The 15,000-nt window shown below is 41.6% G+C and overlaps 3 protein-coding genes across 3 annotated transcripts in view; 2 read left to right on the plus strand and 1 right to left on the minus strand.

Moving 5' to 3' along the window:
* The window catches only part of LOC138866103 (uncharacterized), a 7,535-nt gene extending 495 nt beyond the window's left edge, over positions 1 to 7,040 (plus strand). The window contains exons 2-4 of the mRNA XM_070138014.1: positions 1,945 to 1,954; positions 2,994 to 3,134; positions 6,507 to 7,040. Coding sequence (XP_069994115.1) covers positions 1,945 to 1,954; positions 2,994 to 3,134; positions 6,507 to 7,040 — 685 coding nt within the window. The remainder of the gene's footprint in view (positions 1 to 1,944; positions 1,955 to 2,993; positions 3,135 to 6,506) is intronic.
* LOC113809600 (uncharacterized) overlaps positions 1 to 15,000 on the minus strand; it is a gene marked incomplete in the record, with an annotated part of 365,670 nt that overhangs the window by 129,183 nt on the left and 221,487 nt on the right. The window contains 1 exon segment of the mRNA XM_070138240.1: positions 4,494 to 4,537.
* Positions 14,962 to 15,000, plus strand: part of LOC138866104 (uncharacterized) — a 21,870-nt gene continuing 21,831 nt past the window's right edge. Inside the window, exon 1 of the mRNA XM_070138015.1 lies at positions 14,962 to 15,000. This exon is cut by the window's right edge and continues 61 nt beyond it. Within this exon, the coding sequence (XP_069994116.1) occupies positions 14,962 to 15,000 (39 nt within the window).

Consider the following 15,000-nt stretch of genomic DNA (forward strand, 5'->3'; position numbering starts at 1 on the left):
CTTCTTTTTCTTCTGATTCTCCTTCTATTTCATCTGCTTCTTCCTCTTCTGCTTCTTCTTCTTCTTCTTCTTCTGCTTCTTCTTTATCTGCTTCTTCCTCTTATTCTACTTCTTTTTCTTCTGCTTCTTCTTCTTCTTCGTCCTCAATTTCTTTTTCTTTTCTTTTCCTTCTTTGTCCACTTTTTTTCTCTCCCATCTGCATCTTTTTTTTCTATTTGTCCTTTTCTTCATCATCTTGATCATTTTCATTAATGTTATCGTTATCGGCATGATCATGATTAGTTCTCGTCCTCTACATTGTCGTCATCATCATCACCATCATCAGTCATCATCTTTTCTTTTTCTTCTTTTTCATCCTTCTCCTCCTCCTCTTCTTCTTTTTCTCCTTCTCCTTCTTCTTCCTCCTCCTCCGCCGCCCACACGCCGTGACATTGACCAGCCACCTACGACCTGCAGCGACGGTCCTTTCACGCCCCCGCTGACCAAGTGCACGTTTAAAGAGCTCAAGATTCTAATCCGTCCTTATTTCTTTCTTTCTCTCTCTCCTTTCTAACCCTTGAGGAATTAGGAGAAAAAAAAAAGAAGACGACGACGAAAGCTGATCGCACTCCGGCCAAACAGCTTTCACTCCCTCGGTCCTTTAAGCGCCACCTCGCCAGAACCACCTACGTGAGTGCAGCGTTCGAGAAAGAGAGTAACCCGACCTCCCCCCTGCCATCCCGGACGAGCGCCAGGCCCGAAGAGGAAGTGAAATGGGGAACTCTATCCTTTTCGGTCCATAACTTTTTCGCTCCTCGGATTTTTACGGACTCCCCCACTTGGCTGCGTCTAATCATGCATGGGCGTTATAGCGAATGGATTTTATCGTAGCACTCCTTGAAATATGGTGGCATTAATGTTATAAATGCACTGGGGGCGTCCTGTGCTAACTCTTTATCTCGGATCGAAGACAAAAACATCATATATCACAAGACGCCAGGAGAAAGGGCGGGTAGCAGTCATTTGTTTACAACCATCATATAGGGAGGCGCCATATGTGCCAATTTTACATCAATCAAACCTCCTTTAACAAAACCACGTATTCAGAAACGATGTACAATATGCCGTTCCACATGTACGTTAAACTTTCTAGTAATTATACCCCCCAAACTAAACTTTATCTCCTCCCTTATCGCTTGTCGCTGGGTCTGACGGACTAACCGACCATAACAACACAAGTGGGCGTTTCCATGTGACTCCTGCCCTCTGTTGGCAGCTTCGGGAACCTCATTTAGAATACTAGAAACCTCGGCTGACGTGACTTGCATAAGGAACACGATGATTAATAACTGTAAGTGTGAATAAGGTTTGTTGTTCCGTGAGGATTACAAGCGGTTTGGTCGTATAATCTTTTCCTGATTATAATTGACCTCAGGGAGAAGGAGAGAGGGAGATGGGAGAAGAGATAGATAGAGAGAGGGGAGAGAGAGAGAGAGAGTGAGAGAGAGAGAGAGAGAGAGAGAGAGAGAGAGAGAGAGAGAGAGACAGAAACAGAGGGAGAGAGAGAGAAATAGAAAGAAAAACAGAGAAACAGAGAGAGAGAGATAATCAAACGTAGACAAACTAACAAAAGAGAGAGCATGCGCGTCTGCATTCATCCCACCGCCGACACCAAAAACACACAACCAGAATACCCAACGTGAACTGCATCTCAAATACCACAGTTCTCGAAATCTATCCGATAACATTTTTTTTTCTTTTCTTTTTACACGAAGACAAATGAACATTATCTCATTTCTGAGGAATTACAGTTCACCAGGAATGTGAAAGTTCAAGATTCTTATCGACGAAAGGTTAATTACACATACACAGGTATTTTTGTTCGAGAAACGGTTTCTGAAATCCACTTTTGGATAAAATGCGGGTAATTTGAATATTCCAAATCTTATACAATTAACTTAATAGACCTTCAGATGTAAAATTGTAATATAAATGTTAATTATAAAAGCCAGTAGGGTGATATGCATAAAATAACATGTGCACAGTAACGCTTATTCTAACTAAATAGAAATAAATAAAGAAATGGTCCTCGTAAAAGAAAAACAAAGTAATAAAGAAAGGGACCAAGAAAAAATAAGAAATAAAGAAATCAACAAAAGCAAAGGAACTAAATAAAACGACAAAGACAGAAATAAAGAAAATAGCAAAGAAATAAAGAAAACGAAAAAAATAAACAATGAAAACAACAACAAAAATAAAGAAAGAAATAAAACGACAAAAAATAAAGAAAGAAATAAAACGACAAAGAATAAATAATAAAGAAAAATAAAACGACAAAAATAAAAAATTAAGAAAGAAATAAAATGACAAAAAAAGGTAAAAAAAAAAAAAAAAAAAAAAAAAAAAAAAAAAAACACCAAATACAAAAATTAGATAAAAAAGAAAACGACAAAATAAAAAATAAAGAAAACGACGCCAAGAAAACGGTAAAAGTTCTCGAAACCGCAAACGCCAGGCGGAGTCTCCGAATATCTCTGCTCATTATCTCCCTGAGCGTTGAAATCACCAGACGAAAAAAAAAAACGAAATTATCATAAAAATTCATCTCCTAATTGCTCTTCCAGTTAAAGAAATTGTGATCTGAACGTGTTATAAAGAAATGCAGAATAATAATGGTTCTTTTTCATTCTTTCTCGGAGCATTTTTTTTTTTTTTTTTTTTTTTTTGAAAGGGTCATGACACACAGGATAAGGAAATCAGTTGTAGATTTGACTTCACTTTTCTTTTTCTATTTGTCATATTTCTTCAGCGTCGTCCGGTTCATAGTGAGATTTATATATTTATGTGAGATTTATTAATTCTAAATATTATTGTGTTTTTTTCTTTTCTTTCTCCTCAAATTTATTCCAATGATATTTTCCACATCATCTTATTTTTTCTCTCCCTCCCTTTTGCAACGTACATAACAAACACCATATAAACTACCATAGTATTTTCATCACAAATTCCTACAGAAACGGAACACCACAACACCCATTCTTTCGAGTGACGTCACGCGGAACAAACTACAACTGACATCTCCCCGGCCAGGACGTCAGCCTCACGCGAGTGCCATGTACGGTGTGGCAGCGAGCTCCGGGCACTGGGACCGAGAGGTAAAAAAATGTGAGCAGTGTGTGTGTGTGTGTGTGTGTGTGTGTGTGTGTGTGTGTGTGTGTGTGTGTGTGTGTGTGTGTGTGTGTGTGTGTGTGTGTGTGTGTGTGCGTGTGTGCGTGTGCGTGTGTGCGTGTGTGTATGTGCGTGTGTGTGTGCGTGTCCGTATGCGTGTGCGTCTGCTATGTACGGTGCAGCAGTGAGCTCCGGGCACAGTGACCGAGTGGTAATAAAAAAAAATGGGCACGGGTTTCGGCGATGCCCTACATACCCCATCACCTGTGTCCGACTCACGCCAGCTCCCCTTGCTCTCTCTTACCCAGCAGTGCCACATAGGCCTACCTATCGCACGGGGGTATAGTTACGGACGGCGGGACATGACAGGAGGCTAATCCCTCGTCGCCAAAGAGAGGGCCGACGTCGGTGACACGAGGCGGGCAAAACCACCAGCAAAGGGGACATGACAGGGTGCCAGGCGTGCGTCTTATTTGGGCTACTGTTTGCTACGGGCGCCCTTTGTCTCCTCGGCTCTCGCTCTGTGTGGCTCTCGCTCGGATCTTCTGATTTCTAATCGCAGTCTCTCCTCTCACTCCCATTCGTTTCCTTCTCCTTTTCATTTCCCTTTCGTTATTTTCCTTCCCATTCTCCCCCTCTCTATTCGTCCTCCCTATCCCCTCTCTCCCATTCGCTTTCCCCAACTCTCCTTCCCTACTCCTAGTTCCCCTTCCTCCTTATAGTCCTTCCCTTTTCCCTTCTCTTTCGTTATTTTCCCTCCCATTCTCTCCCTCTCTATCCCCTTTCTCCCATTCGCTTCGCCAACTCTCCTTCCCTACTCCCAGTTCCCCTTTCCTCCTTATAGTTGATGTATTATTCTATCTATTCCACATTACGCTATCTATTCCACATACATTATGTTATCTATTCCACATGCATTACGCTATCTATTCCACATACATTATGTTATCTATTCCACATGCATCACGTTATCTATTCCACATGAGTCAACCAAAAAACAGCTGACACAGGCCGAGCCACTCTCGAGAAACGGCCCTGACTTAGACTTCGCAAATCTAACTGAACTGAACAATCCGTTCGACCTAACAAAGCCACTTGGGATGAATCCTAACGAGCTAGTATGCCGTCCGGCCCCGCCATCGGTATGCCACGTCTGACCCGCATTCGAATCGAATTTAAATATAAAATTCGACGAGTATTGCTCGTTCAGAATTGCAGGTATTGCTCGTTCGGAATCGGCAGGTATTGCTCGTTCAGAATCGACAGGTATTGTTCGTTCATGAAGACGAAGGGAGACAATAAAATATCATAAAAGGATCAACTTACAAATAAATTGTATACATTACCTCGAGTCTTTTTTTGTCGAGAACGGGAACTGCTGCCAGAGAGCCTGCGGAAAATAAATAATATTGAAAGGTATATCCACACACCAAGAATAATTCAATATATTCAATAAATATATTCTCGTCAAATAGCTAGTTGACATATTCCTTCATGGCAGCAGATATTATTGCCCGGAGTCAATGCACTTTTCTATCTCCCATGAAGGTCCGGGGTGGAGCATAAAAGAATGGAAAAAGAGAAAAATCACATAATGCTCTCATTCTCTCTCTCTCTCTTTCTTTATCTCTACCTCTCCCTCTCCCTCTCCCTCTCCCTCTCCCTCTCCCTCTCTCTCTCCCTCTCTTTGGAGCGTAAAAGAATGAAAAAAAGACAAAAAATCACACAATACTTTTATACGATATTCATCCAAAAAAAATCATAATGTTTCTTAACTCCACCTCAGCGAACACTAACAAACAACAAAGCGAATTTCATGGACAAATTAAATAAAACTAAACCGTCAACCGCATTTCAAACAATACACGAACCGCTCCAAGACCATTCCTCGGTTTTCGAACAAGTGCAGTGCTAACAACCCGAGCCGTGGGCGTGCGGGCGTGCGGGCGTGGCGTTGTTTACCGATGTTCCAGGATGTGACATGTGATATCTGGGTTAACGTTCCTCCTTCAGTCGAAAACCTCTCGGAACGGAATCCAAAATGTTGATTTGATATTTTTATTATTTCACCTTTCTTCGTTCTTTCTTTCTTTCTTTCTTATTTCACCTTCTTTCTATCATTCTTTCTTTCTTATTTCACCTTCTTTCTTTCATTCTTTCTTTCTTATTTCACCTTCTTTCTTTCTTTCTTTCTTATTTCACCTTCTTTCTTTCTTTCTCTCTATCATTCTTTTTTTTTTGTCACGCCATGACAGCTAAAATACGCAGCCGCAAGAAAACCGTGACAGGAAATCCACACTCAAAACAAAAAAAAAAAAAAAAAAAAAAAAATGTTTTCCGTAATGTTCCTTTCAACATTCTAACAAAAACAATGGCATTCTATCTCGCCCTCTTCAGCCTTGCACGAAGAAGAAGAAGAAGAAGAGGGAGAAGGAGAAGAAGAAGAAGAGGGAGAAGGAGAAGGAAAAGAAGAAGAGGGAGAAGAAGAAGAAGAGGGAGAAGAAGAAGAAGAAGAAGAGTAGAAGCAGAAGAAGAAGAGAAACAGAAGAAGAAGAAGAAGAGTAGAAGCAGAAGAAGAGTAGAAGTAGAAGAAGAAAAAAAAAGAAGAGGGAGAAGAATGAGAATGAGAAGAAGAAAAAAGAAAGAAAAAAGAAGAAGAGGAAGAAACGAAGAAGAAAAGGAAAAAGAAGGAGAAGAAAAAGAAGACGAAGAAGAAAAAGAAAAAAAAATACTTATTGCCTTGGCCGCCTCTCAGCTGGGTACAAATACATCGCACGTTTGTTTGTTGGTCTCACTGCCTTCTCTATATGGATCTTGAAGGAAAAGAGAAAGGGTTGGAGAGAGAGATAGAAGAGGGGGGGATGTGAAGGAGGGGAGGGAGAAGAGAAGAGTGAGAGGGGATGGGGGAGTAAGAGAGGTATGGAGAGGATGGGGAAATGTTATGTGTGTGTGTGGGAGGGGGGTGCGTGCGTGTGTGCGAACGCATATTTCTATGTGCACATGTGTCTGTATCGAAAGACGTGTCCTCAAAACCCACAGATTCCTCACACACGAAACCGAAAACAAAAACAAAGTAAACAACACAAAAGAATCTAAACAAACAAACAAAACAAAACAAAAATTTAAAAAAACTAAAAAATCTAAACAAACAAACAAAACAAAACAAAAATTTAAACAAAAAAACTACTAAAAAAATCTAAACAAACAAACAAAACAACAGAATAACTTAAACAAAACAAAAACACTCAAAAAACAAAAAAAAACAATCACTACAAACGAGCACGACCGCAAACACACCGAGACACACAAGAATGGGTCCCCTGGAAGTAGTTAGCGAAGATAAACACTGCGCTTAATAGCCGAAAGGGTCGCCCAGACTGTACCTGTTACCTGTTACCTGTTACCTGTTACCTGTTACCCGTTACCTGTTACCTGTTACCCGTTACCTGTTACCCGTTACCCGTTACCTGTTACCTGTTACCCGTTACCCGTTACCTGTACCTGTTACCTGTTACCCGTTACCTGTACCTGTTACCTGTTACCCGTTACCTGTACCTGTTACCTGTTACCTGTTACCTGTTACCCGTTACCTGTACCTGTTACCTGTTACCTGTTACCTGTTACCTGTTACCTGTACCCGTTACCTGTACCTGTTACCTGTTACCTGTTACCTGTTACCTGTTACCCGTTACCTGTACCTGTACCTGTTACCTGTTACCTGTTACCTGTTACCCGTTACCTGTACCTGTACCTGTTACCTGTTACCTGTTACCTGTTACCCGTTACCTGTACCTGTACCTGTTACCCGTTACCTGTACCTGTTACCTGTTACCCGTTACCTGTACCTGTTACCTGTACCTGTTACCTGTTACCTGTTACCTGGAGATGAATGAACACGTACTTAATCAGAGTGGAAGGAGTTAGAGAGGAGCGTGGGAAAGGAGAAGGAGTAAAGGGATGTATAGAAGAGGGATGGAAGGGGAGGGGGGAGGAAGGAAGGGAGGGGGGTGACGTGAGGTAGAGGAGGGGAGGGAAGGGAGGATTAACGTAAGGGGGGGGGGAGGGGTGACCTGACGGGAGGAAGGGGTTGACGTAAGGGAGGGAAGGTAGTAGAAGGGGGGAAAGGGGAAAGACTGACGTGCAGTAGACAGAAGGGGGAAGGGTCGACATGCGGTAGATAGACCGGGGAGGGGAGGGGGGGGAAGGAGGGGTCGACATGCGGTAGATGGACCGGAGGAGGGGTAGAGTAGGATAGGAAGGGGGGGGGGGGTAGACACGTCCATCACAACGAAGTCCATGAAAACAAACAACGTACCCCCCCCCCATCCACACACCCCACCCCGCCACCCCAAACACCCCGGATTACCTGACATGAATTTGTCCCCAATTATCCCTTCCTCCTCTTTTACCGCCCATTCCGACCCGTCCTGACCTCGATGGCCTTCCCGCCTAATTCTTTTATTACGTCCCGTTTTCTATATTCCTTTGGCGGGACTTTTGCGATGGTAGACTTTAACTTTTATTGTGTATCTTCAAACTCTACCTTTTAATGTGTATCTATAAGCTTTATCTTTTAATGTGTATCTTAAAACTTTAACTTTTATTGTGTATCTTCAAACTTTATCTTTTAATGTGTATCTATAAGCTTTAACTCTAAATGTGTATGTTTAAACTATATTTCTAAATGTGTATTTTTAAACTTTATTTTTAACGAGTATTTCCAAAAAAAAAAAAATGCGTTGTCTTTTTCGTTGATTTTTTTCTGGAGTCATTCAAATTATCAAACTTTCAATTTGTAGTCCTATCAACTAATATGCATATCAAACCAAACCTTGTTTAAGTGCCTCTACATACGGTTAAATTCACCCCAAATTCCAATAAAAACAAAATAAAACCTCCCTAACGAATCACCAATTTAAAAAAAATCCGTTATCTCCGCCATTAAAGGCAACGAACTCATAAGGACAACTAAGGCGTTAATTAGTCTATCAAACGGTAATTAGGATGAGGCGGGGATGGGGGGGGCGTGACTCGTCGGCCATGATGAACTTTCGGCGACCAGATGCACGATAATGCTAAAGATGGTAAGAATTCCATAGCCCCGACATGTGACTTTCTGTAGATGGCTAAATCGTGTTTATGTGACTACGTAAAAGAATGTTAAGTGTTAAAAAAAGGTTATCTATGTTTTGCTGACGTCAGCTGGAACGTTCAGATATATCAGCTGTTTTATTCCATGTGTAAATTACATAACGTGTCAGATAGTCTTCACTGAATGCTTAAAAAACGTGATGAATAACGGGTGATTAACATGAAACGCAAATAACGTAGCATTATCTGGCAATCTCGACAAGCGTCATGGTCCCCCCTGTAGAGAAAACGTCTAAAAGAGAAAACGGAGCGGTGCCGCGTTCGCCAAGGGGGAGACTTATCTAATCTCAAATACAAAGACCACGCGCTGTCCACCTGCTCTAGCAACCATCACTTTTATGGGTCATCCGCGCTCCTTTCCTTACTTTCCTTACTCTCTCTCTGTTGAAAGAGTAGGGCGTACTAGATGCCTGAATTGCCCACAGCATGCTCTCGCTGACCTTAGACAGACGTAAGTAATAGTGTTGCTCTACCCGTTCTGTGATGTTAAATAAGAGAAAGGAAAACAGATGTTATGTCCCCAATTAGTCTCGCGCATAAATGGAAACGACTGGTAAGGGTTCACTGCGTCTACTTTCTCCGAATGTTTTTTTTTCTTTTGTCACATACATATTGTATTTAAGATGATGAATGTGATGATTGATGATGGTGATGGTGATGATGATGATGATAATAATGATGATGATGAAGATGATTGATGATGATGATGATGGAGATTGATGATGATGATGACTATGATGATGCTGGTGGTGATTGATGATATTAAATTAATAAGAATAACAAATAAAAAAAACAAATAACCAATAACAATAACAACAACAACAATAATAATAATTCAAACAACAATAAAAAACAGCAACAACGACAACAACAAGAATAATAATAACAACAAAAACAAGGAGAGATAACAACGAAGTGTTTGTCTGTCTGTCGGTCCATCCCAGACAACACACACGTAGAAGCAAAAAATATCGACCAGGTTTGTTAGAATTGTGCGAATTATGCATATCAAATAAAGAAATAAATGCATATCTATCAGTCTAGACATGCATATCAACCCGGCAAAGAGAGGGTTAAATGTATGTCTATCAGATATACAGACAGATATGCCTTTATTTCTTTTATTTATCTATTTATTTATTTATTTATTTCTGCATAAGTATTCACTGGGTCTACATAACATCAACCTCTTCGATAAAGACCTTGAGATAATAAAAATTCTCCCTCGAGCGCGAGTGACGGGAGAGGCTGGGTCAAAGGTCAGGAGAGTCAAAACCCGTCTTGACCTCAGTGTATGGTAATGAGAGCGGTGTTAATGGAGGCGTCAATTGACAGATTCTCCCACGCTGTCATCACGCATCGGGTATCGGTTGATGGGTTCTCTCTCTCTCTCTCTCTCTCTCTCTCTCTCTCTCTCTCTCTCTCTTTCTTTCTTTCTTTCTTTCTTTCTCTCTCTCTCTCTCTCTCTCTCTCTCTCTCTCTCTCTCTCTCTCTCTCTCTCTCTCTCTCTCTCTCTCTCTTCTTTCTTTCTTTCTTTCTTTCTCTCTCTCTCTCTCTCTCTCTCTCTGTATCTCTCTCTCTCTCTCTCTCTCTCTCTCTCCTCTCTCCTCAATCCCCTCTACCCTCTTCCCTCTCCCCTCTCCCCTCTCCCCTCTCCCCTCTCCCCTCTTCCCTCTTCCCTCTTCCCTCTTCCCTCTTCCCTCTTCCCTCTTCCCTCTTCCCTCTCCCCTCTCCCCTTTCCTCCCCTTTCCCTCCCTAATCTCTCCTCCTCCCCCACACCTCCCTTCCACCCCTTCCTTTCCCATCCCTCACCCCACCACCTCCTCCTTCCCTCTCCATCCCCTTCCTTTTTCCATCTCTCACCACCCCTTCCACCTCCTACTCCATCCCCTCCTCCCCTCACCTGCTCCTCCACCCTCACCCCCCCTCCACCCCCACCTCCCCTCACCTCCCCTTCTTCCACCACCCCCTCCTCCTTCACTCCCTCCTCCCCTCCATCCCCCTCCTCCACCGAGACGTGCTAAGCTGCTCCTCTCGTGACGTCCCTCTAACGACTTCCCCCCCCCCTAATAAAAACGAAGTCACGTGATGTGTCGTAACAAACAAGCCTCTCCGAAAGATGTGCCAAGATCACCGATAAGGCGTGACACCCCCACCCCCCCTCCCTCCCCCCTCCCACCGGCGACGGGTTGGAAGGGGAGGGGGGGAGGGAGGGAGGGTATGAGGGGGGGGGAGGTCTATGGTTCTGAATCTCGTCTCTTTTCTTCGTTTTTTTATCTTTTGTTTTATTTGTTTGTTTGTTTTTTGTTGTTTGTGTTTTGTTGGTTAGTTTCTCCAGTTGTTTCTTTGTTTATCTGTTTTTTTTCTTTTATTTTTTTTATCGCATTCTCGTTTTTTATATACATTTTCTCACATTTCTCCTATCATTCATATGATTTTCTTCAATTCTCTCTAACCCTTCATTTCATATTACTTTCCCTCCTAATCACACATTCCCATCCACATTCACATCCCCCTCTCCCTCCCCCCTCCACCTCCCTCCCCCTTCCCCTCCACCTCATCTCCCCCCTCCACCTCCCTCTCCCCCTCCTTCTTCCTTCTCCCCCTTCCACCTCCCTCTTCCTCCCCCCTCCCCCACCCCATCCCCATCCACCTCCCCCTCCCGATCCCCCTCCCCCTTTTTCTCCCCCTCTCCCCCTTCTTCTCCCTCTCCCTCTACCTCCCCCCACCTCCTTCCACCTAACGTGTCTCGAACCTCTCACTACGAGAAGGAAAACAAAAAAAGGAAAACAGATTCCAATCTCATTTTCCACATTACTTTCACCCTATCGAGACGGTTGGCAAAATGGCGGGAAATTCAAATCCCAGAGATGGCCGTGGGAACGAGTGCACGAAGGGAAAAAATATATATATATGAGAAAGAGGGAGTTTATAACGGTGTTCGGAGTATGTGGCGAGCTATGAGGGAGATTTGTACCACGGGGGGAGAGTCGTACCACGCTATGAGGGAGATTGTGCCATGACATGAAGATTTTGTACCACACTATGAGGAGATTTGTACCATGCTGGAGATTCATACCATGGTATGAGGGAGATTGTACCACGACATGAATATTTGTACCACGAGGGAGGGAGGGAGGGAGGGACGGAGAGAGAGAGAGTGAAAGAAAGAAAGAGAGAGAGAGAGATACGTTCACCAACATGAGGCAGATTCGTTCCACATAAGGAAAATTTGTACCACAAGAGCATTTTAACCACAACACAAAGTGAGATTTGTACCATCATTTGTACCTGTACAAACTCAACTGCGCTAAGGAGGTTTCCAATTCCTTTTATGCCTCGTTGCTTTTACTGTTGTTTGAACAATGTGTATTTTTTTTCAACAACTCGGTGAAATCTGAAGCTGTGAGGAGATAATAAGGTCGGTGAGTGAGTGAGTGAGTGAGCGAGTGAGTGAGTGAGTGAGGGAGCGAGTGAGCGAGCGAATGAGTGTGTGAATGAGTGAGTGAGTGAGTGAGTAAGTGAGCGAGTGAGTGAGGGAGGGAGGGAGGGATCGAGTGTGTGAATGAGTGAGTGAGTAAGTGAGCGAGTGGGTGAGTAAGTGAGCGAGTGGGTGAGTGAGTGAATGAATGAGTAAGTAAGTGAGCGAGTGAGTGAGTGACTGGGTGTGAGTGAATGAACGAGTGAATGAATGAATGAGTGACTGGGTGAATGAATGAATGAGTACCGGTTACATCACCCAGTCAATCAGTGAATGAATACCCACCTACCTCGCCCACTAACCAGCCAACCAGTCGACAAACTAACCAAGCTAACAAAACACTAAATATAGAAGGATGTGAGAGAGAGACAGAGAGAAAGATCGAGAGAAAATAGCAAGAGAAAGAGAGAAGGAGAGAGACAGAGAGAAAGATCGAGAGAAAATATCAAGAGAAAGAGAGAAGGAGAGAGACAGAGAAGAAGATCGAGAGAAAATAGCAAGAGAAAGAGAGGAGAGAGACAAGAGAGGAAGATCGAGCGAAAATAGCAAGAGAAAGAGAGAAGGAGAGAGACAAGAGAGGAAGATCGAGAGAAAATAGCAAGAGAAAGAGAGAAGGAGAGAGATAAGAGAGGAAGATCGAGAGAAAATAACAAGAGAAGGAGAGAGACAAGAGAGGAAGATCGAGAGAAAATAGCAAGAGAAAGAGAGAAGGAGAGAGACAGAGAGAAAGATCGAGAGAAAATATCAAGAGAAAGAGAGAAGGAGAGAGACAGAGAAGAAGATCGAGCGAAAATAGCAAGAGAAAGAGAGAAGGAGAGAGACAGAGAGGAAGATCGAGAGAAAATAGCAAGAGAAAGAAAGAAGGAGAGAGACAAGAGAGGAAGATCGAGAGAAAATAGCAAGAGCAAGAGAAAAGGAGAGAGACAAGAGAGGAAGATCGAGAGAAAATAGCAAGAGAAAGAGAGAAGGAGAGAGACAAGAGAGGAAGATCGAGAGAAAATAGCAAGAGAAAGAGAGAAGGAGAGAGACAAGAGAGGAAGATCGAGAGAAAATAGCAAGAGAAAGAGAGAAGGAGAGAAACAAGAGAGGAAGATCGAGAGAAAATAGCAAGAGAAAGAGAGAAGGAGAGAGACAAGAGAGGAAGATCGAGAGAAAATAGCAAGAGAAAGAGAGAAGGAGAGAGACAAGAGAGGAAGATCGCGAGAAAATAGCAAGAGAAAGAGAGAAGGAGCGAGACAAGAGAGGAAGATCGAGAGAAAATAGCAAGAGAAAGAGAGAAGGAGAGAGACAAGAGAGGAAGATCGAGTGAAAATAGCGAGAGAGAGAGAGAAGGAGAGAGATAGAGAGACAGAGACAAAGAGAAAGACATTAAAGAGAGACAAAGAGAAAGACACTGATAACCTCGCGAACGCCCAACACTCGACCACATAACCCCCATACACTACACACTCCCTAAGCTTATGAAACACCAAAAACCGCCGCATAAAAGGCCCACTTACCGCCGGTCATGACCTCGCACGCCACAGGTCACGCCGGAGAGTACATACGCCCGTCTCCTCAAAAAGGTAAAATAGGTATAATTAACTCGCGACCTTGACTGAAGATGGCGCTGATGTAACTCCTATGAGTGTGCCAGTACTTATCGAAATTCTCAGAGCGTCACTCTCATTAAGAAGTCAAGGTTGAGTGATATAGAATGGTAATTTGGGTCTTAATTGCTCTCTTTAAACAAACAAACAAACAAAATCTGTTATTACTACGTGGATTAAAACCATGGATTTGGGTTTAATTGTCTTCCGAGAATAAAAAAAACATATTTTTCTTTTATTACTACTTTCATGTATTACTGCTGTTGTTTTAATTGCTCTCTTCAAACAAACAAACAAAATCTGTTATTACTATGTAGATCAAGACTATTTATTTGGGTTTAATTGTCCTCCGAGAATAAAAAATATATATATTATACTTTTATTACTACTTTCATGTATTACTGTTGTTGTTTTAATTGCTCTCTTCAAACAGACAAACAAAATCTGTTATTACTATGTAGATCAAACACATGGATTTGGGTTTAATTGTCCTCCGAGAATAAAAAAATATATATTATACTTTTATTACTACTTTCATCTGTTACTCTTGTGATTTTAATTGCCCTCTTCAAACAAACAAACAAAAATATCTATCTGTTACTATTACGTAGACCAAAACCATGGATTTGGGTTTAATTGCCCTCACAGAACAAAAACATATATATCTTTTATTACTACCTCGATGAAAACCATCCTATGTAAGGCATAGAATAATATAAGATTAAAGCAGAAAGTTATATCAAATAAAATGAAAAAAAAACATAATACCAAGCATATAAAGCGATCACGTAAATGTCTTTATCCAACACGCACACACACAGACACACACACAGACACACACACACACACACACACACACACACACACACACACACACACACACACACACCCACACACATACACACACACACACACATACACACACACACAGATACAAACACACGCACACAGAAACACACACACAAACACACACACACACACACACATATATATGTATATATATATATATATATATATATATATATATATATATATATATATATATATATATATATATATATATATATATATAAATAAATACATAAATGAAAAATAAATCAGTAATAACAACAACAAAATAAATAAACGAATAAACAAACAAACAAACCAATGAATAATAAAATAAATAAACGAATAACCAAACAAACAAATGAATAATAAAATAAATAAACAAACAAACAAACAAACAAACAAATGAATAATAAAATAAATAAACGAATAAACAAACAAACAAACAAATAAATAATAAAATAAATAAACTAACGAATAAACAAACAAACAAACAAATGAATAATAAAATAAATAAACAAACAAACAAACAAACGAATAATAAAATAAATAAACTAACAAAAACAAACAAACAAACAAATAAAATAAAAAATAAAATAATAATAAAACCGCAAACTCACTTTCGCGATCACAGCGTCAACCGCCGCATAGTCCGTGTCATGCTGCGATGTCGAAAGCTCGGGCGACCGGCGAGTGACACGTATCTGTCATGCGGTATCTGTCATGCGGTGCCTGCGATCAGAATGCAAAGGCAGACGGCGAGTCATGGCCCGCGAGTGCATGACAGGAGCCGCCGGCGCCGAC

Source organism: Penaeus vannamei, chromosome 24 (assembly GCF_042767895.1).
Source record: "Penaeus vannamei isolate JL-2024 chromosome 24, ASM4276789v1, whole genome shotgun sequence".
Classification (NCBI taxonomy): Eukaryota; Metazoa; Arthropoda; class Malacostraca; order Decapoda; family Penaeidae; genus Penaeus; species Penaeus vannamei.